The 23,511-nt window shown below is 39.1% G+C and overlaps 1 protein-coding gene across 3 annotated transcripts in view; it reads right to left on the bottom strand.

Annotated features, from left to right (window-relative positions):
* Nucleotides 1–23,511, bottom strand: part of VWA8 (von Willebrand factor A domain containing 8) — a 338,064-nt gene that overhangs the window by 180,447 nt on the left and 134,106 nt on the right. For all 3 annotated transcript variants that reach the window (XR_003609736.2, XM_028105773.2, XM_028105791.2), the window contains exons 18-20: nucleotides 23,215–23,321; nucleotides 19,520–19,626; nucleotides 4,530–4,601 (exon numbers count right to left, since the gene is read on the bottom strand). Coding sequence is in view for 2 of the 3 variants with exons in the window: in XM_028105773.2 (XP_027961574.2) it covers nucleotides 4,530–4,601; nucleotides 19,520–19,626; nucleotides 23,215–23,321 (286 nt within the window). In the remaining variant the exon portion in view is untranslated. The remainder of the gene's footprint in view (nucleotides 1–4,529; nucleotides 4,602–19,519; nucleotides 19,627–23,214; nucleotides 23,322–23,511) is intronic.

The raw sequence follows: 23,511 nt of genomic DNA, 5'->3' as shown, positions 1-23,511 counted from the left end.
TGGGCTACTTAATTTTGCTACGGTAAGTGATTTTTACGGAACTCTTCTCAGCTTCCCAACAGTTATAAAATCTTGTCTAATATCAGGTTTCTTCAAAAAGAGAGTATTATATGGAAAGAAAAGGTGGGACTGGGCTTATAAAGATGATAAACCTTGAGATACCTCAAGATTACCACTTACTCTTGAATTTGCTCATTGTAAAAGCTGCTCCTGATAACAGAGCAATCTTTCGAGACATCTCCAAATGTGTAACTTCAACTATGAGAAAGTTTCTTTCATGGACTTCGGCCAGTTTCTAGTTTGCAAACAGAAGGCCAGGTAGACTGTATGTGTCTATAGACAGTTTGTATTAAGAGCGTTCATCCCACTTTATTGTGTAATTACACCAACCCACTGCTGGCTTCTCTGCCAATGCTGAATCCCCAAAGCCATACTTCTGATTTCTTTCTTTTCTTTTTTGAGTAGTCATCATGTAACGTTTTAGAAAGAGAAAGAAAGGAGCCTGATCAACTGCTAAAAATAGTTTACTTAGGTTCAAAATAAATCACGTGGGGGCACCTGGATGGCTCCGTTGGTTAAGCGGCTGCTCAGGTCATATCCCATGGTCCTGGGATGGAGCCCCGCGTGAGCTCCCTGCTCAGTGCAGAGTCGGCTTCTCCCTCACCTTCTGCCCCTCCCCCTGCTTGTGCTCTCTCTCTCTCTCTCTCTCTCGCTCACTCTCACTCTCAAATAAATAAATAAAATCTTTAAGAAAATTTTAAAAAATTAATCATGTGACTAAAATAGACATTTTCTCACTTGTCACTTTGCATTTGAGTGAAAACACCAGTGACATCGCCCCATGAGAGTCAGCAGTCCCCAACCTACCAGCTCTACCTCTACTTGCCTGTCTTTTTTTCCTTTATTTGTTATTCTGTTTCACGAGATAGAAATAAGGGCGCAGGTGAGAAGGTGCATAGAATATTGAGAGGTGCCGAAATGCCACTGATCAATGAAGCAAGACATTTTCAAAGCTACTGATGAGTTACTATGGGCTGAGTTACTATGGCTGTAAAAGCACACATTCCTGAATAAGAAATCTAGATGATCAGAACTCTGAGGCAAGCGCAGGGAAGGAGAACATGAAACTCCATTCCATCCTCAGCAAAACACACCTCTGTGGGGTTCTTGCTCTGCCTTTGCCAACAAATACTGCAGGTGGCTTCACACTGCCTTGTATGTACCAAATGGAAGCAGTCAAGAGTCTAACTCTAATGAACCTGGAGGGCACTGTGAGAAGTGAACTAAGCCAGAGAGGGAAAGACAAATACTGTGTGGTATCACTTATATGTGGAATTAAAAAAAAAAAAAAAAAGTTGAACCCAGTAACAGAGTAGAGAAGGGGCTGGGGGTTGGGGGTGGGGTAACAGGGAGAGGTGGGTAAAAGGGTACCAAATTTCACCTATAAGATGAACAGGCTCTGATTGATTCAGCAAACATTTGTTGAATGTCTACTGCATGCTAGTCAAAAATAACTAAAGCTTTTCTCAAGGGGTTCTCTCTCTGTTTAGTAGAGAGATGGCAGGTAGATACATAAGTCTAAGGCAAGCCAAAAGAAATCGATAACTGAGCTGCTATAACAGCTCAGGGAATGGGGCCAAAGCTTCAGGCCTTTGTTCAGGAAAACTTTATTAAAGAAGCATATTATAGAATATTAGAGCCAGAGGGACCTTACAAAATACCAATTCCAATCCCATCATTTTACAGATAAGGGAAAAAAGAGAGAGAGAGAAGAATAAAGAAAAAGCCCATTAAAGAGTAATAGCAATCTATCCAGTATCACCTAGAGAACTGAAAAGTTTGGATTAGAAGGTAGGTCTCTGGATTCCCAGCTTTCTGCTTTTCTGATCCTGTCAGTACATAAACCTATCCAGTTGAATGGACCACTTAACTACTTACTCTCTTAAGTAGGCACTCCCTGGATTCTATCTAATTTATTTGTTTCCTTCACTGACAGTTGCAAATTTACAAAATAAGGAATTCAGTCAGTGAGAGCATGTTGCCACTCTGGGGTTGGAAGAATTTCAAAAGGCAAAGATGAGGGAAAGAAGAGAGCTTGCTGGTTTAAGGTCAAAGACTGGGATATGACACTTACGATAAGACAGGTTTGGAGAATAGTGTTAAATGTGTCTGACGACAAGAGTTTGAGGGAAGGAATGAGACAGGCTGTATGCAGAGTGGCATTAGACAATGGAGGACATCAAATGTCAGGAGGACATCAAACAGCCTAAAAGAGTTAGTCTTGTTCACGAGATAATTCAATGGACACAGGGTGTAAGAATTTACTTAGCAAATCTGTAAGTTCCTCCAACATTGGTACTATTATATGACACTGACGGTCTTAGAGGTTTCTAATGAATGAACAAAAGACCCTTCTGATATGAAAAAGGCCAGTTAAACATAGCAAATTTACACTGAATACAATCTCCCTCTGTCAATTATTCTTTCTCCAAAGCGGAGGGTGACAGAACAAGGACAAAAGAAGGCAAGACACTGTGATCTGCTGAAGAAAGGTGCAGTTTGTGACCCGGTGATTGAGAGACGCATGTGATAACCATGCCCCCAGCCTTGCTCCTTCTGACAACACTCAACTTGCCAGCTCTCCCCAGTGGTTGCTGAGCCAACCTGAGGCAAGCCTGAAAATCAGTGGGATCTCCTATCGCACCAGGTGCTGGGGTCCAGGCATGGACCCACAGAGCCGTAGCGGCTTTTCGCTCTGCCCCACTGCCCAGCCCTTCGTCCTACTGTCTTGTTCTCTTCTTTGGGACTGCAAATAGACTAGACATAGCATACCAGATTTCCCATCAACATCTCTATAGTGCTCTAGAGTAATTTCAAAGCACACTGCCCCTTTTTCATTAATCATAAAGGAGAAGAAACTTCTGTTCTACCTCACCCTCATCCTGCATAGCTCTCCTCAGTCCCCAGAGTCACATGGCTCTTACCTGAGTGCATGCTATTTTTATGTCCAGGTTTGCTATCAGGGAACCGAGCCTTGTAAGATAAGCAATTTGCCCACAGTCACAGCCATCAGGGAAAGTGTTCCTACTACACCTCTAGGCCCGCTAACTTCCAAACCTGTGCACTCAATCAGTAAGCCATTCAATTTGCCCATTTTTATTAAAAAACAACAACAACAACACTTTAAATCATAAGTTTGAGGACTAAATATATAAAGAATATGTATTGTTTTTATAAGTTAAAAAAAGGAAAAATAAAGACCAAACTCCTTCTGAAAGTTTATTGTTAATTTAAGACCAATTTAAAAAACTAAAGTTGCTGTTCACTGTGAATCTGATAATTCAATTGGGGAACATTATCAGAACCTTCTAAGTAGAAAATGTCCATCCACTGCCTCCATAAACACATGCTGAATATCTACTATGTAGCAGACAGCGTTCTAGGAACTGAGGACACAGAGATAAGCAAGAGAACTATGGTCCCTGCCCTTGAGGATCACATAAATAAGTTGGAAAGACAATCATTCTTTTTTTTTTTTAAAGATTTATTTATTTATTTGAGAGAGAAAGTGAGAGAGAGAGAGAGCACATAAGAGGGGGGAGGGTCAGAGAGAGAAGCAGACTCCCTGCTGAGCAGGGAGCCCGATGCGGGACTCGATCCTGGGACTCCAGGATCATGACCCGAGCCGAAGGCAGTCGCTTAACCCACTGAGCCACCCAGGCGCCCGGAAAGACAATCATTCTCTATGTAAACAGAGTAACATGACCAGTGTGATGACAGGGAGATAGAAAGGTATAAAAGTAGGGGAAACCTAACTCAGCTAGGGACAAGGGAAGACCCCTCAGGAGTTAGGGGTAAGGGGTAGAGAAGGGGACTGGGAGTGCTCCATGGAGAGAACAGCATGCACCGAGGACCAGGGCAGAGATGATAAAACTGAAGGAAGTTCAGAGTGGCTCAAGCTACTACCAAGTGAGACAAAGGAAGGAGACAAGGCTTAGGGCTAGAAAGGCGGGCAGAGGCCAGACCCTGCAGGACACCATTAGCCATATTGAAGACTACACCTAAGAGCAACGGGAAGCCAATTTAAGCAAAAAAGAGAGACTTTGTAGTTCAACAAGTATCAATCTGGCTGCAGAGTGAAGAGTAGATCAGAGTGGGAGGAAGGCTGAGGTACAGCTATATGAGCAAAGGACTGCTGCAGTTCAGGTGATAGACGATGATGAGCTGGGCTAGGGTGACAGATGTGGGAAAGAAGAATCAATGTTTATGAGGTAGAACGGACAGAACTTGATGGGAGATTGAATGGTGATTTCAGCTCTGAGGTAATTCTAAATTTTAGAAGGTGGAAGAACTTTTGTGCTTAATTAAAGTTGGAAAAAAGAATCTCACAAAAAAAAAAGTGCTCATTTAGTTGGAAAAAAAGAATCACCTCTAAAAACATATTCCAACAAGGAGAAAAAACTTACCACTTTTAAGCTGTTATTACCATGCACTCATTAGTAATTGAGTTCCAGCCATACATAACTCACCTGGTTACCAACCAATAATAGGTGTTCTCCGAGAAGAAAGTCCTTCAGCATGTCTTCCATCACTATCATGTGCTAGAGAAAAAAGAACTAGAAGTTAATTGTGTTCTGTATAATCAAGATGAAATAATAAAGTTAACAATAAAGATATCGTCATGCTAAGGAAAGCATCTAGAGTTCCAGTTCAAGATGGCAGTGTAGGAAGACCCTGAAGTCACCTCCTTCCATGGACATGCAGATTGTATAGCAACATATGAAATAATTTCCTCTTAGAAAAATCTAAAAGCTAGCTGAATGATAACTATGCAAATGAGAAGAAAACCATCAGAGCAAGTAGGAGAGGCTGGGATACAGTCTCCCCATAAACCTCACCCCTAGCGCAGCATCCTATAACTGGGAACTCAAAACCTGGAGCTTCCCCCTGAGGAATGAAGGGTTCGAACCCCATATTGAGCATCCCAACTTCTAAGACATACACTTGAGATATGAGCCCTTAAAACATCTCATTTTTTTTTAAAGATTTTATTTATTTATTTGACAGAGACACAGTGAGAGAGGGAACACAAGCAGGGGGAGTGGGAGAGGGAGAAGCAGACTTCCCCCGGAGCAGGGAGCCCAATGCAGGGCTCGATCCCAGGACCCTGGGATCATGACCTGAGCTGAAGGCAGACGCTTACCAACTGAGCCACCCAGGCACCCCCAAAACATCTAATCTTGAAAACCAACAGGGCTTGCATCCTGAGACCCACAAGACTCTGGTGATCTGAGAAACTGACCTGCCCCAGGGCCCAGTTCAGAGGCAGCTGACTGTGCCCAGACTTAAAGTGAAGGAGGCTCACCTGCTTCCGTTAAAGCACTGGCGTGTGGGACAGGCATCTAATTTAACACACACATGTAGAAGCCTGCTGGAACACTCTCTGGGGATGGAGACTGGCAGGTGCTATCTTTGTGCTCTCCCTTTGCTGCGATTCAGAGCACCAGAATCTCCAGGAAAAGATCCTTTTATGTGTGTCTGGTGCCTCAATTTCTCCGGCTGCCACCCAGGAGTCACCTCTTGATCACCTGGCTCTGAAGGCCAGGGGAGCTTGCACTCCTGGTCCCATACGACTATGATAATCAGTGTCACCCAGAAAGGAGCTCATACTTCTGTCTGGCACCCTGAGTTTTGGGACTGCTGCCAGAAGATACCTCTACATCACCTGGCTCTGGTGGCCAGTGGGGCTTACACTTGTGGGTCCCACAGGACTGTAACCAAAGGACAAAGAGTTCTTAAACAGCTACTACCCCCAGGGCACAGCAATAGGCAACAAACCGAGGGGCTCAGTCTTTCAATGAAGGAGAGCTATAAGCTAATCATCATGACTGAGGCCTGAGGGGCAGTATTTAATTAAACAGGCATCTTGGGGCTGGCTGTAATCCTTTCTGGAGACTTGTGCTCACCCTCTAACATGCTCCAAAGCACTAGTGTATCCTGGAGGGGAGATTTACACATATCTGGTGCCCTGGTTTCTGCAGCTGTCACCCCGTAGATACTCCTTACTTAATCACATGGTGGCTAGGGGTGCTTGGATTTCTGGGTCCCACGGGACTGTGGCAATCGTAAAGATGGTTCTTGGCAGGCTACCAACTTAGGACACTGCATAGACAGTGGACTGAGGCACAATCCTCAGTCTTCTGTGAAGGAGGCCCCTTTGCTTGTCCTGGAGATTCAGCCTGAGGAGCAAGCTTCAGGTCTGGCATACATGTAGAGGTCTATGGCACACTCTCAAGGAACATAGGCTGTGGGTGCCATCTTGGCTCTCTCTCTTGGCCTTGCTCCAGTTCATCAGTATCACCCAGGAAAGGGCTTATACACTTGTCTGGAGCCCCAATCTCTGTGGCTGTCACCCAACAGACACCTCCAGATCACCTGGTTTTTGTGGTCAGTGGGGCTTCCACTTGTGATACACAGGACTGTATATATTTGCATACTTTTAAAAAAAGCTGACACCTGAGCATGTGGTTTCCAGTCAGCCTGAACCTAAGTGCTGAGATCCTCCCATATGGGATACAGAGATCTTGGCACATCCTCAATTACTGGGAACTATTAAGAATATAATGGGCAGCTTGGACAAGCACAAAGATTTAAGAGACAATCAAGAGCTAATGCAGGGTTGAAGGACAAGGTTCATCTGCATGAGGCCACTCCTTTGAAAGACTGGGAGAAGCAGTCATCTCACATCCTGTATAGAAATCAACAGAGTCAAGCAAAATGAAATAACAGAGGATATGTTCCAAATGGAAGAACAAGATAAAACCTCAGAATTAAAAACTTTAATAAAATGAGATAAGTAATTTACCTGATAAAGAGTTCAAAGCAATGGTCATAAAGATGCTCACCAAACTGAGAAGAATGAATGGATGCAGTAAGAATTTGAAAAGAGAGATGGAAAATATAAAAAAAAAAGTGTCAGACAGAAGTCACAATGTTGGAGAATACAATAACTGAACTGAAAAGGTTCAAGAGCAGACCAGATGACAACTCAAAGACAAGGCAGTGGAGCTAACCCAATCAAAGCATCAAAAACAAAAAAAGAATTACAGAAAGTAAAGATACTTTAAGGGACTTAAGGGACAACATCAAATGGACTAACATTTGTACCACAGGGCCCCAGGAAGGAGAAGAGGGAGATAGAGGCAGAAATTTTATTTGAAAATATAATGGCTGAAAACTTCTCTAACCCAGGGAAGGAAACAGACATCTAGATGCAGGAATCCCAGCAAATTCCAAATAAGAGGAACCTAAAGAGACCTACACCATGACACATTATAATTAAAATGTCAAAAGTAAAAGACGAGAAGAGAATATTAAAAGCAAAAGTAAGAGACAAACAACTTGCTACATACAAGGGAACACCCATAAGGCAATCAGCAGATTTTTCAGCAGTCACATTGTACACCAGAAGGGAGTGGCATGATATATTCCAAGGACTGAAAAAAAACTTGCTAACTAAGAATACTCTACCTGGCAAAGTTATCACTCAGAAGTGAAAAACAGATAAAGAAATTTCCAGATAAGCTAAAGCTAAATAAGTCATCACTACTAACCCAGCCTTACAAGAAATGTTAAAAGGACTTTAAGCTGAAAAGAAAGGGTGCTAATTAGTATTAAGAACGCATATGAAAATAAACCTCATTGGAAAGGTAAATACATAGTAAACATAGTGAATTAATCACTTATAAAGATAGTATGAAGGTTAAAAGCCAAAAGTAGTAAAAATAGCTATAGTTATGATAATTAATTAAGGGATATGTAAGATAAAAAATGTAAAATGTGACAGCAAAAACATAAAACATGAGAGGGAAGAGCAAGAATGTTGAGATTTACAATGGGATTAAACTTAAGTTGTTATCAACTTAAAATAGGCTGTTGCAGAGATATTATATGCAAGCCTCATGGTAACTACAAAGAAATAACCCATACTAAATTCACAAAAATAAAAAGAGAATATAAACATAACACTAAAGAAAGCCAACTACAAAAGAAGAGAGTAAGAGAAGAAACAGAGAACGACAAAAATAGCCAGAAAACGATTAACAAAATGACAATAAACACATACCTATTAATAATTACCATGAATATAAATGGACTAAATTCTCCAATCAAAAGACACAGAGTGGCTAAATGGATAAAATACCAAGACTCATCTATAAGCCATCTACAAGAGATTCATTTTAGATGTAAAAATACACACAGACTCAAAGTGAAGAGATGAGAAAAGATATTCTGTGCAAGTGGAAACCAAAAGAAAGTGCAAGTAGCTGTACTCATATAAAGCATTTTACTAGTAAGGAAACTGAATCTTTAATCAAAAAGCTCTCAATAAATGGAAGTCCAGACCAGACGGCTCTACTAGTGAATTCCACCAAACATTCAAAGAAGAATTAATACCAATCCTTCTCAAAGTATTCCAAAAAAATAGAAGGTAATGCTTCAAAACCAGCATTACCCTGATACCAAAACCAGACAAGGAAGAAAAATTACAAGTCAATATCCTTAATGAATATAGATGGAAAAATCCTCAATGAAATATTAGCAAGCCATAATTTAACAATACATTAAAAAAATCACACACTATGATCAAGTGGGAATTACTGCAAGGATGCAAGGATGGTTAAACATCTGCAAATCAGTTAATGTGGTACACCACATTAACAAAGTGAAGGACATGGACGTCTGGGTGGCTCAGTCGGTTGTCTGCCTTTAGCTCAGGTCATGATCCCCGTGCCCTGGGATTGAATCCCACATGGGGCTCCCTGCTCAGCGGGGAGTCTGCTTCTCACTCCCCCTCTCCCCCTGCTTGTGTTCCCTCTCTTCACTGTCTCTCTCTCTGTCAAATAAATAAATCTAAAAAACAAAATAAAACGCACAAAAAAATGAAGGATAAAAATCATGATCTTTGCAACAGATGCAGAAAAAGCATCTGACAAAATTCAACACCCTTTTATGATTAAAAAAAAACCCTCTCAACAAAGCAGTATAGAGGGAATATATCTCAACATAATAAAGGTCATGTACAATAAGCCCACAGATAACACCATACTCAATGGTAAAAAGCTCAAAGCTTTTCCTCTAAGATCGGGAACAAGACAAGAATGCCCACTCTTGCCACTTTTACTCAACACAATACCAGAGAAATTAGGCAATTAAAAAAAAAAAAGGAAATAGGAAAGGAAGAAGTAAACCTGTCACTATTTGCAGATGGTGGTATTAATATATAGAAAACCCTAAAGACACTATCAGAAAGCTGTTAGAACTAATAAACAAGTTCAGCAAAGTTGAAAGATACAAAAAAAATTTGTTGTTTTCCTATATACTAATAATGAACCATCAGAAAAAGAAATTAAAACAATCCCACTTACAACTGCATCAACAAGGTTAAAATATCTACGAATAAATTTAACCAAGGAGGTGAAAGACCTGTATACTGAAAACTACAAACATTAAAGATATTGAAGACACAAATAAATGGAAAGATATTCCATGTTCATGGATTAGAATTAATGTTGTTAAAAGTGTCATACTATATCTATATATTCGATGTAATCCCTATCAAAATTTCAATGGCATTTCTCACAGAAACAGAACAAACAATCCTAAAATTTATATGGAATCATAAAAGATCCTAAATAGTCAAAAAGTCATAAGAAAGAAGAACAATGTTGAAAGTATCACACTTTCTGATTTCAAACTATATTACAAAGCTATAGTAATAAAAAAGCTATAGTAGTGAATTAAAAAAGCTGCAGTAATTAAAAAAAGGTATAGCAATCAATCAAATTATAATATTGGCAGAAAAAGACATATAAATCAATGGAACATAATAGCCTAGAAATAAACCCATATGCATCAACGGTCAATTAATTTATGACAAAGGAGTCAAGAATGAAGAAAACAATGGAGAGGGGCACCTGGGTGGCTCAGTCGTTAAGCGTCTGCCTTCAGCTCAGGTCATGATCCCAGGGTCCTGGGATCGAGCCCCGCATCGGGCTCCCTGCTCTGCAGGAAGCCTGCTTCTCCCCCTCCCACTCCCCCTGCTTGTGTTCCCTCTCTCACTGTGTCTCGCTTTGTCAAATAAATAAATAAAATCTTAAAAAAAAAAAAACAATGGAGAAAAGACAGTCTCTTCAATAAATGGTGTTGGGAAAATGGACAGTCACATGCAAAAGAATGAAACTGGATCACTATCTTCCACCATTCACAAATATTAACACAAAATATATTAAAAACTTGAATGTTAGGCTCTGAAACCATAAAACTTCTAGAAGAAAACATAGATGGTAAGCTCTGTGACATGGGTCTTAGTGATGATTTTGGAATCTGTCACCAAAAGCACAAGCAATGAAAGCAAAATTAAACAAGTGGGACTCCATCCAACTAAGCAGCTTCTGCCCAGTGAAGGAAACTATCAACAGAATGAAAAGGCAACCTAGTGAATGGGAGAAACTATTTGCAAATCATATCTGATAAGGGGCTCATATCAAAATATGTAAAGAACTCATATACCTCAACAGGAAAAAAAACCAAACACTCTAAGTAAAAAATGGGCATATGGAAAAAATGCTCTACATCACAGTCATCAGAGAAATGTAAATCAAAACCATAATGAGATGTCACCTCCTATCTGTTAGAATGGCTATTATCAAAAAGACTAGAAATAACAAGTGTTGGTGAGAATGTAAAGATAAGGGAAACTTTGTGGTATTGTTGGTGGAATGTAAACTGATGTGGCCACTATGAAAATCAGTATAGAAGTTCCTCAAAAAATTAAAAACAGAACTACCATATGACCGAGCAATTCCACTTCTGGGTATTTTTTTGAAGAAAATGAAAAGACTAATTTGAAAAGATATTTGAACCCCCATATTCACTGCACCATTATTTATAATAGCCAAGGTATGGAAACAACCTATGTGTCTGTTGATGGATGAATGGATAAAGAAGATGTGGCATATATATACACAATGGAACATTATTCAGCCACAAAAAGAATGAAATCTTGCCATTTGTAACAACATGGATGGTCCTTGAGGGCATTATGCTAAGTGAAAAAAGTCAGACAGAGAAAGAAAATACTGTATGATCTCATATGGAATCTAAAAATATCTATGTGTATATTTGTAATATTAAACAACATATATATAACATATATATATATATATACACTAAAAAAATTAAAATATCCAAGCTCATAGATATAGAAAACATATTGGTGGTTACTAGAGGCTGGAGGTAGGGGTGGGAGAAGTGGGTAAATTGTTTTTTTTTTCTTCAGTTTAAATACACTGAATAAAAAAGAAAGTAAAGCATCTATTATAATAGACAATACTCCATTTGATTTTTTAAAAAAACAAAAATTAATGCTGTGGTTATAATTTATATAACTAGTTAGATCACTGGTACTTAAAACTTCAAGTAGTCCACTTAAGGAAGACAAAGCCACTCACCATTACCTCAAAGAGTTTTTATAATTTAATTCAAATATATTTTAACTATTGCTCTATGTAGGGTTGGCTTATAATTTAATATTATATTTAAATTAGTACTTGCTAATAATGTAAATATACATAGGCTTTCCAAAATAACTGGAGACTTCCATGGAACATTTTACACTAACTTGGTCTTTTTTTTTTTTTTTAAAGATTTTATTTATTTATTTATTTGAGAGAGAGAATGAGATAGAGAGAGAGCATGAGAGGGGAGAGGGTCAGAGGGAGAAGCAGACTCCCCGCTGAGCAGGGAGCCCGATGCGGGACTCGATCCCGGGACTCCAGGATCATGACCTGAGCCGAAGGCAGTCGCTTAACCAACTGAGCCACCCAGGCGCCCCTACACTAACTTGGTCTTAACCATTACCTTCAAAGGATGTATAATTTTAGAATTAGAAATATAGTATTTAGCTTCCACATTTTTATATGAGTTAGGACACAATATAATAAAAGAACAAGATTAAGATTGTTCACAACAGCCACAAAGGAAATTACATTGCTCTTTTATATCTGGAAAAATAGGACAACCATAAGTAAGGCACGAAGGCTCATGGTGGGGGGAGGCTGGGGGAAGAAATATATCCCAGAACAATTAACATGCCTATTTCTTTCTCTTGGTTTTCTATATCAAAACAGTAACAGCCACCTAAGGACTGAAGTTATTGAAGCTCCCTATTTGTGGAAAAGGCAAATTAACTGTTTGCAGATATTTTTCTAGCTTGTTACTTGCTTTTCTTTTTTTAGCTTGTTTTATGGATTTTTTTTTTTTTTTTTTTTTTTTTACATCTCAAGCATTTCCCGTTTAACTTGTCAAATTAAGCTGTACTTCCTTTCAGAGTTTCTTTCCTAGACAAACAGAAAGTTTTTTCTTTCCTTCAAAAACAGATGGGTATTTCCTAATGTTTATCTTTGTATTTTTAATTTTTTTGAAATGTTTTCAGATACACCAATGAGCTAGAGTTTTAAGAAAGCTCAAAGTAGGATGAGCTTGTCAATTTATTGTCCACTCTGGAACATTTTTAAGATTCAAAAGAGACCTCGTTAATAATAATGGACAACAAATGTAAACAGGAACTATTTTAGGGATTATCTTAAGCAAGCCAATGTGTGTGGTTACCCTACTTAAAAGGGAGTCCTAGAACACCCCTTTATTCTGGGTTCTAGTGATGATGTGGTCTGGAGATCTCTTCCTTCTAGCTAAGATGAAAAGTCAGTGCCAATTTAAGTCTTCTAGTAACAAAGGGGCTAATCTGCACGAGGAAAAGAAAAAAGTTGGAATGAGCACCTGCATAACCAGATAAAAAAGCAATGTAAATACTGAAAAACAATTCAAAATATAGTTGTATTCTTCTATACTGTACTCATGTTCTCCTACTTCACACCCTCATTCCATCTAACTAGATTATTCAAATCAACAAACATTAGCTGAAGCTAAGGTCACTGCCTACGTAATTCTTCTCTTAACCTCTTAGCCCACTTAAGTACCCCAGACAATTTCAAGATTTTATTTATTTATTTGAGAGAATGAAAGAGAGAGAGAGAGGGAGAGAAAGCAAGGGAGAGGGAGAAGGAGCAGGGGGAGGGGCAGAGGGAGAAGCAGACTCCCCGCTGAGCAGGGAGCGTGGGGGAGGGGGGCGTTCCATCCCAGGACTCTGGGATCATGACCTGAGCTGAAGGCAGATGCTTGACCAACTGAGCCACCCGGCGCCCCAACCACAGATAATTTTTTAATTTTTTTTATTAACATATAATGTATTATTTGTTTCAGGGGTACAGGTCTGTGATTCATCAGTCTTACACAAGTCACAACACTCACCCTAGTACATACTCTCCCCAATGTCCATCACCCAGCCACCCCATCCCTCCCACCCACCACCACCCCAGCAACCCTCAGTTTATTTCCGGAGATTAAGAGTCTCTTATGGTTTGTCTCCCTCTCTGGTTTCATCTTGTTTCATTTTTCCCTCCCTTCCCCTATGATCCTCTGTCTTGTTTCTCAAATTCCTCATATTGTGAGGTCATATGATAATTGTCTTTCTCTGACTGACCTACTTCGCTTAGCATAATACCCTCTAGTTCCATCCATGTCATTGCAAATGGCAAGATGGCATTTTTTTGATGGCTGCATAATATTCCATCATAGATATATATACCCCCATCTTCTTTATCCATTCATCTGTTGATGGACATCTAGGCTCTTTCCATAGTTTGGCTATTGTGGACATTGCTGCTATAAACATTGGGGTGCATGTGCCCCTTTGGATCACTACATTTGTATCTTTGGGGTAAATACCCAGTAGTGTAATTGCTGGATTGTAGGGTAGCTCTATTTTCAACTTTTTGAGGAACCTCCATACTGTTTTCCAGAATGGCTGCACCAGCTCGCATTCCCACCAACAGTGTAGGAGGGTTCCCCTTTCTCTGCAATCTCACCAATATCTGTCATTTCCTGACTTGCTAATTTTAGCCATTCTGACTGGTGTGAGGTGGTATCTCACTGAGGTTTTGATTTGTATTTCCCCGATGCCAAGTAATGTTGAGCACTTTCTCATGTGTCTGTTGGTCATCTAGATGTCTTCTTTGCAAAAATGTCTGTTCATGTCTTCTGCCCGTTTCTTGATTGGATTACCTGTTCTCTGGGTGTTGAGTTTGATAAGTTCTTTATAGATTTTGGATACTAGCCCTTTATCTGATAGGTCATTTGCAAATATCTTCTCCCATTCTGTCGGTTGTCTTTTGGTTTTGTTGACTGTTTCCTTTGCTGTGCAAAAGCTTTTTATCTTGATGAAGTCCCAACAGTTCATTTTTGCCCTTGCTTCCCTTGCCTTTGGTGATGTTTCTAGGAAGAAGCTGCTGTGGCTGAGGTCGAAGAGGTTGCTGCCTGTGTTCTCCTCAAGGATTTTGATGGATTCCTGTCTCACATTGAGGTCTTTCATCCATTTGGAGTCTATTTTTGTGTGTGGTGTAAGAAAATGGTGCAGTTTCATTCTTCTGCATGTGGGCTGTCCAATTTTCCCAACACCATTTGTTGAAGAGACTGTCTTTTTTCCATTGGACATTCTTCCCTGCTTTGCCAAAGATTAGATGACCATAGAGCTGAGGGTCCATTTCTGGGCTCTCTATTCTATTCCAGTGATCTATGTCTGTTTTTGTGCCAGTACCATACTGTCTTGATGATGACAGCTTTATAACAGAGTTTGAAGTCTGGAATTGTGATGCCACTGGCTTTACTTTTCTTTTTCAACATTCCTCTGGGTATTCGGGGTTTTCTGGTTCCATACAAATTTTAGGACTATTTGTCCCATTTCTTTGAAAAAAGTTGATGATGTTTTGATAGGAATTGCATTAAATGTGTAGATTGCTCTAGGTAGCATAGACATTTTCACAATATTTGTTCTTCCAATCCATGCGCATGGAACGTTTTTCCATTTCTTCGAGTCTTCCTCAATTTCTTTCATGAATATTCTATAGTTTTCTGAGTACAGATTCTTTGCCTCTTTGGTTAGATTTATTCCTAGGTATCTTTTGTTTTTGGGTGCAATTGTAAATGGGATCGACTCCTTAATTTCTCTTTCTTCTGTCTTGGTGGTGGTGTACAGAAATGCAACTGATTTCTGTGCATTGATTTTATATCCTGCCACTTTACTGAATTCCTGTATGAGTTCTAGTAGTTTTGGGGTGGAGTCTTTTGGGTTTTCCACATAAAGCATCATATCATCTGCAACGAGTGAGAGTTTGACTTCTTCGCCAATTCAGATGCCTTTTATTTCTTTTTGTTGTCTGATTGCTGAGGCACAATTTCTTAAAAGTTTCCTCTTCCAGTTAATTGTCTATCTCTCCTGAAACCCTCCTACCTCTCTAACAATTTCCATAATCTTTTAGGTGGGATCTTCTTGTTGTAACAATTCCTTAGATAACTGATTTCCCCCATGTTCCTTCATCTGCTCTCTCTCAGTACCTTCTGACATGCTCTCCTCAGGGGTCAAGGTTCAGGGCAGAGTAGCGTGTGCCTACGTATACCTGGGCACCCACCCAAGGGTGAGGGATGGCTGTGTGAGACTTGGGTATCCATAAGTCTGTGCTTGAAGAGCTACTTCAGACTACTCTCCCTAAATCCTCTCCTCCATTCCATTGCTTCAGTTCCCAATTCTATGCTGATCTTCAATAGTAAAACTTTCCTCTTCAACTCCAGCCTCATATTCTGAACAACTATCAAACTATGTACATGGTTATTTCCCAGTTTCTTCAAACTCAACGTATCCAAAACTTGTCTCATTATTTTCTTATCAACTTCATTCTTTATCCTGTATCTTTTATCCCCATTAATAGCATCATTTCCTACCACCTGACCAAACCTCTACCATCATCTTCCTGCACACTTCACTTTTCCCTTACCAGGAGCCAGTGAGACACCACGTCTAAGCCATTCAGCCACCCAAAAGTCAACGGTATCTATCCCCTCCTTCTATCCCCAGTTTTCATTTAGGATTTTGCATCTCTGGCCTAGATTTTTATCAGCCAACTTGGCTTCTCTAACTTCAGTCTCTGCTTGAGGCAATGTGCTCTTTAAATAACTGACAGTTGCTTCTTCGTTCAAAATCATGTCACTTCTTTTTTCAAAATTCCTTAGATGACTCTTAATACCTTTGAAACAAAGGTTCATCCCGCCTTCCTTTTTTTTTTTTTTTTTTGCTAAAGGATACTTATTTTTTTACTGAGGTATAATTGACATTATAATGTTAAATTAGTTTCAGGTTGTGCAATATGATTCAACATTTATATACGGTGTGAAATGATCACCACCATTGCCACCTTGCAAAGTTGATATGATATTATTGATTATATTCCCCATGCTGTACATTACATCCCCATGACTACTTTAACTTGTAACTGGAAGTCTATCCTTCTCAACTCCCTTCACCTTCACCATTAGCCTCCCCCCGGGACTCCCCTCCCCCTCCTAGCTTCCTAATTTAGTCTTGGCCTCATTTCCTGTCACTCTCCTCCAACATTATATTCAGTCAAAAATTTAGAATAATTTTCTCTTTTCTCTTCTGTTTACTCTTCCATCAGACTATGTGCTCCCTGAGGAAGAATCTTGGCTTTCAAAATCTTCCCTTTACACATAGTTCCACCAACTCTACCCACCGCCTAAACAGCCCTGCTATGTGTCCTCTCCACTCTAAACCTGCTGTCACCCCCCCCATTCAGATCCTTCATAACTTGTACTTAGACTACTGCAACAGCAAGTCTCTCTCTGCCTTGGTTCCAACTCATAGACAACATTAAAGAGCGAATGCAAAGTTAGCAAGCGGAAATGTGCTTAGCATCTATCAATGGCTTCCTCACTTCTTCTGAATAGCGTCCAGATTCCTTAATTAGCAAGGTCAAGATGCTCTGACCCTTCCCTAACCCACTGGCCTCATCGCTGGTCACTCTTGCATTTGCAACCTCAGCTCTGTGCCAGTGATAATTAATTATATGTAGCTTCCTAAATGAACTAGTCTGTCACATAGCCAAGTCTCTGCAAATGCTAGTCTCTCTGCCTGAGAGAGTCAACTTTGCCTGGTTAGCTCATTTTCCATGATCATTCCAATCTGGGACAATCATCTCATCAGTGCTACCATAGTAACCTGTGTGTACTTCCACCACACTGTACAGTAATCATGTGTACTTTCTTGTCTTTCTCCCTTGACAGAGCCCTGGAGCTACACAACTGTTATGTGTGCATGGGTGCATATTTTAATCCCTTTATCCAAATACCTTAGAACAAGGCTTGATACATGGTAGATATTTTAAACATTTTTTCAGAACTAAAGTTCCTTGGGGTTAAAGAGGCTATTGCATTCTCTTCCTCCAATTTCTCCTTACTACTATAACATTCTTTAATGACAGATTTAATAAAACAATAGCCTCATTATGAACATTCAAAATTTTACTCCTTCTTTATTAATCCACTCACCACATACTTGCTCAGCATTCACTATCTGCCAAGCATATGCTATTTGCTGAAGACTCAAAATAAAGAAAAACAGACTTTAGTGGTGTGGAAAACACATTTAAAAAATCGATTTCAATACCATGTGGCAAGGGGACCACAGGACATAGAAGAGATGGTAGAGAAGCCCCTAAATATTCAAGAGACACCAAAGACTACTGCTTCAAAAGGAAGTACAGACTAAAAGGAAATCATATGCAACATAAGCCAATGTAATCCAAAGCCATGGTTCCTTGAATTGGTACAGCTAAAATTTTTCATTAGTGGTTAATTCATAATGCTTTATGAAGCAAAGGTACATCTGGAGACAGGCTACAGCAAGTCCCTCAGGGCCACTGTGTAAAGTTCACAGCAGCCCTGCGGTCCTCACTGTCCATGTCACAAACACCATGGCAACAGACACTGTGTTCAAGGGCACAATGGCCCTCCCTGCTACTGAATTTCCTATGTTCTCAAATGCTGGGAGGTCTTTTCAACCTTTGCTACCATGGAGTTTTTCAAATTGTCTCTTATAACAAAGTTTCCTGGTTCTTTTTGCTTTATTCCTTTCCACTACATGGGCAGAACACGATACCATCAGTGCTTGGAAATAGTCTGTTTTCCTTACAATCATGTTTTTGTCTTTCTTTGATAGGCAAGATTGTTTTCCTTCTTTGTGTCTTAAAGGTAAATTTATTGTCTGATCATTTGTCCACTGCTTGTGTAAGAGCATTAATGCTCTGGAAGAGAAGTAAAACTTACATTAGTTAGTGGGCTATAGAATGGATACAAAACAAATCCAGGTTATATCTTTGCCTATTTCATAGGTAGTAATTACAGTTTTGACAGATTTCAAAATATTGGATCAAGATTTTTATTGAGAAAGATGAATTTACCTAGATACCTTCTATATTGTTAATATAATGTAGGGATATAAATTATGGTACTCACTGAACAACAAATATGATTGGGAAATGGCAGATAAAAAGCTTAATTTTTCTAACTCCTTAATATAGTAAAAATAGTAAGAAGTGGGGCCCCTGGGTGGTACAGTCAGTTAAGTGTCCAACTCTTGGTTTCAGCTCAGGTTATGCTCTTAGGGTCGTGAGATCGAGCCCCAGGTGGGGTAGTGCACTCAGCGAGGAGTCTGCTTGGGATTCTTTTTTCCTCTCCCTCTGCCCCCTCCGCTCATGTGTTCTCTCTCTCTCTCAAAGTAAATAAATAAATCTTTAAAAAAAATAGTAAGTAGAAGTTCTTCTAACATAATGTAAGGTTATTATTTACATTCAGATTAAGGACCAAATATTAGAGAAAAACTTAAGTATGTTTCTTTTCATAAAATAAATATATAACCACTTAACATAAAATCTGGAAAAGAAAAAACTCCTACATTATGGGTAATTTTCTCTGGAAAACATTCTTATTAAAGTGAACATCTATAGAAAAGCTTTCTGGATATACACTTATTTCTGTGTCTTAGTGGAAGATCCATAATTATTGGTTAGTTTACAAGTGAGAAATTATCTACTTTCCTCCCTTAAAAAGGAAAAAAAAAGGAAAAGTGAACAAGAGAAAAATATTAGGAATTTTCAGGAAAAGGAAAGGAATATGTAGAAAAGAATGCACAGGATACATCCTCTTTGAAATACGAAATAATTTAACATGAAAGCAAAAGAGAGGATGAGTATTAGTTCATTTTGTTTTTAGTTTAGTGATATATTCATTTTACTTACCTGGAGTCTAGTGTATGTGCACATATAAAATATATTACCCTAATCACAGTAGTAACTCTTCCAATTTTCAAGTGTCTTGGGAAATAATTTAAAAGTTTACCATGCCTTAATAAAAGATGTGTCAACACTTCATTTGGCATCATCTAAATTGAACTTAGCAAATTACAAAAAAAATTAAACATCAGTTTCACTGTGGAGTTAATTACCACAATGTAAGAGGAGATTTATCCATAAATGCAAAGCAATGATCTTACCTGAATGTTGTCATAGAACAGAACATCAGGCACTTTCATTTTCTCATGGGCATTATAGATCGGTGCACTAACAGCCCCAATCCTCAGGGATCCAGATGCTATTTCACCTAAACATTTCACACAGGGTAAAGAATTACTCATAGCACTGTGCTCAGAGAAGCCAAGTCCAATGTGAACATAACACAACATAGCATCTTTAATATCTTATGGGCTCATTAAGGAATTTCAATTTAACATCTAAAAGAAGTAAGTTTGAAGGTGGTAATAAAATATAATAGCTCTACATAAAATGCCTAAAATGTTCTAAAAGATAACTAATTTTATATAAAATAATGCATGTTAGCAAACAACATAGAGATAAAATTAGAGAAGAACCACCCCCCCAACCCAGAACTCACCTCCATGAACTTGTTTTGTCAGAGACTATAACACATAAAACAAACAAAATATACATTCAAAAGCTCTGAAGTACTCTGAATATCATTTTTGGGGACCCACCCATTGAAAAACTCCAAGTGAGAACCCCCTGGAATTCTAGTAAAAAATACTGATTAATCAACTACCCCAGACCTCTGAAATTATGATCTCCAGGGATGGTCTAGGAATTCTGTATTTTCAAATAAGCACCCCAGGTGTTACACAGCTATTCTCTGATGATTACTACTGTGTCATCTATTTGCTTTAAACAGTTGGCCTAGAATAGAATATGAGCTCCTGACAGCCAGCAAACCCAATAATAAATCTGAAGTCAAGGAACACATCTCATATGCATTCTCTCCATGGTTAATAGTCATAACATTAATGGTAGTAGTTGTTATAATAGTACTGATGATCACAACAGAAACTATCATTTATTGAGGACCTTCTATGGGCCAGATCTTAAACCAGAAGCTTCATTGTTTTCTCATATAATTTCATGTAATTCTCAACAATGAGACAAGAACTATGAGGAAGCTAAGGACATAAATTAAGTAATTTGCTTACAACCACCCAGCTAACATGGGCAGAGCTAAAAATAGAACTTAGTATAGTCTAATATTCTTTCTGCCAAATGGGGTATGTTTAATCCTTTGACTCCAAATAATACTCCATCCTGTGGAAATACCCAAGCAAGCAGACAGATTATCATGATGTCTTAAACAACTGACCCATCTACCACCTTCCCACCCTGCCACCCTTCAAATAAGAAAACTGCCCTTTTGTGCTAAAGCATTTTGAAAGACAAGTGGAGAAGAGCAACATTGGCGTTCTGCAGTACCACAAACGATTTTGAGCTAAAAATAATTAAACTGTCACCCTGTTTAATCAGTGTTCAGTGCTACACATTTGCCAAAGCACAGAAGACCTCTCCCTCCAACAGATCCTTGCCATTTCCCTTTTATTTACAAGTTCCACAGGGAAGAAAACCTATAAGCTGTCACGCTGAGAATCTACTGTTTATTTACTACCAGCAGGGTCTCTGAAACAGACCCAATATAAAACTGTACAGACAAAGACCAGGATTGTGGCAGGAATTTTACTATATGCTTATATGTTAAGATGACAAACAAAATTTCAGATTCAAGTAGCATCTGATATCATCTATGGTTTAGTTTATGGAACACATCTGTTCAGTAGATTTAGGGCTTCGGGACAATTTAATTCACTCATCTAATGTTTATTGTTAAAATTTCAAGCTTGAAAAGGGAAATGCACTCAGAGGATGGTGATGCTTCTACTTCCCTGGGGGAAACCTGCTAGCTGTCTGCTAAGAAATCTCATAGGATGGCAGTATTTTAGTCCATTCATCAAGGTTCTTAGTCTGGTAGACTCAAAACCTAATTTTGTCATGTCAACTGACTGCAAACCTGACTCTCGGGACAGAGAGACAGAGACAGAAGACATATATTCTGATCTATATATAAATTCTGATATATAAAACAAGAATTGAAAATACTACAGTGTAATGAAAGCTGCACCTTTCATATGGACCCTATGATACACTGGTTGCCATACCAGCATATTATCTGAGGGAGAACTACACAGAAAGCCAAATCCTCATCAGGTTATTTGGTGAACCTTGTCCTCTGAACAAGGAGAGTACATTAAATGAATTCTCCTCAAGAGATAAAGGGAACCAGATGAGTCAACAGTCTCTTGGGTTCCTTATCCCCTACGCAAGGCTTAGACGGGAACTGCTGACACTGGCCCGTTACCAAGACTGAACAATCTACTGTCAGAACAACTCAGTTCATCTTTGGATATGTTTTTTTTTTTTTTTTAAAGATTTTTATTTATTTATTTGAGAGAGAGCACGAGAGGAAAGAGGGTCAGAGGGAGCAGCAGACTCCCTGCTGAGCAGGGAGCCCGATGCGGGACTCGATCCCGGGACTCCAGGATCATGACCTGAGCCGAAGGCAGTCGCTTAACCAACTGAGCCACCCAGGCGCCCCGTCTTTGGATATGTTAAGAGATTCAGTCAAGTAACATTACGAGTCAATAGGTCCCAGAGTTGTTCTGTCTCTTTGAACTGGCTCTGCATATCTGGACCCAGATCCATCAGTAGGTGGAATTTTTAATTTTACTCTTAAAATAGTCATCTCAGGGACACCTGGGTGGCTCAGCTGGTTAAGCGGCTGCCTTTGGCTTGGGTCATGATCCCAGGGTCCTGGGATCAAGCCCCATGTCTGGCTCCCTGCTCGGCAGGGAGCCTGCTTCTCCCTCTGCCTGCCGCTATGCCTACTTGTGCTCTCTGTCTCTCTGTCAAATAAATAAATAAAATCTTAAAAAAAAAAGTCATGTCATTTAACACCAAATTCTTGTCTCAGTAGCCCCAACTATTAAAAACACCTACCACAAAGAGAGCCATAATAAGTGCTCATTAGAGAGGGGGTCCCACATTGGATTTTTGATAGAATAGGTACTTATCTCAAAAACTAGAGAAACTTTTGTTGTGCTCTAATTGAAGAATAGGGAACTTCTATAGGAAGAGCTAAACCTTCCCAAAGTTATCCAGAAGAAAAGTATGACAAAAGACAGTATGAATAGAAATGGAAGGCGTAGGAAGGCATGAAATGGTACTCTGAATATTATTTTATTTTACATCAACTTAGAATAGTTTCCTGAACAAATCCCACAGAACTAGTGGTTCTCAAAATGTAAATGCCGTGCAAAGAAAGCAGAATTCTAGATTCTATGGTGAAATATATTTGGAAAAAAAAAAAAAGGTAAAACCAAATCATTCAAGTTTCTTTAGAGCAGCAATTCTCAGAGCCTTGAATGTTTGTGTCAATTGTGACTCTTTGGAGGAGGACCTGTATCTGGTATGCACTGAAATAAAGGAAAATTTTTTTTTTAAGATTTTATTTATTTGAGAGTGCGTGCACACGTGCACGAGCATGGGGGAGGGGTAGTGGGAGAGGGGAAGCAGACTCCCTGCTAAGTAGGGATGATCCCAGGACCCAGGGATCATGACCTGAGCCGAAGGCAGATGCTTAACCAACTGAACCACCCAGGCAAATAAAGGAAATATTCTAAAATTTAATTTGGAGGTGGGTTTCAATTTAAAAATTAATAAATAAAAGATTGATTTCTTCAACCCAATACATAAAACAAAGTAGATGGAAAACAAAACCACTTTTTATTGAAATTAAAATAATCATACAAATGTTTGATAATAATTATTTCACTAAAAAAAGAAACAAGTCAATACTTACATTTGTAATCCTCCAGTTCTGGTTCCTGATGATTATCAGTACTTATTTCTATTGCAGCATCTGCCAAGTTTTTTTCTAATGCTGACCTTGCAAGGCTTGGTAAGAACCTGATGGGGCCGGGAGGAGAGAATGATGAAGTCAAAGCTTTCTGTGATTTCTAAATATCTTTTGGCACTTATACACACAAACTCTCTCTCTTTCTCTCCTTTTTCCTCTCTTTCTATCTCAAGACAACCAATTAAGGAAGCTCAGTCTTGAGCCGTGAAATCCAAATAATAAAAATTTTGAAATATAAAC

Source organism: Eumetopias jubatus, unplaced genomic scaffold (assembly GCF_037043125.1).
Source record: "Eumetopias jubatus isolate StellerSeaLion01/CBP00866 unplaced genomic scaffold, mEumJub1_p1.0 scaffold_3, whole genome shotgun sequence".
NCBI classification, from domain to species: Eukaryota; Metazoa; Chordata; class Mammalia; order Carnivora; family Otariidae; genus Eumetopias; species Eumetopias jubatus.
Note: the sequence above shows the minus strand (reverse complement) of the source record. Positions and strands in the feature narration are given on the sequence as shown.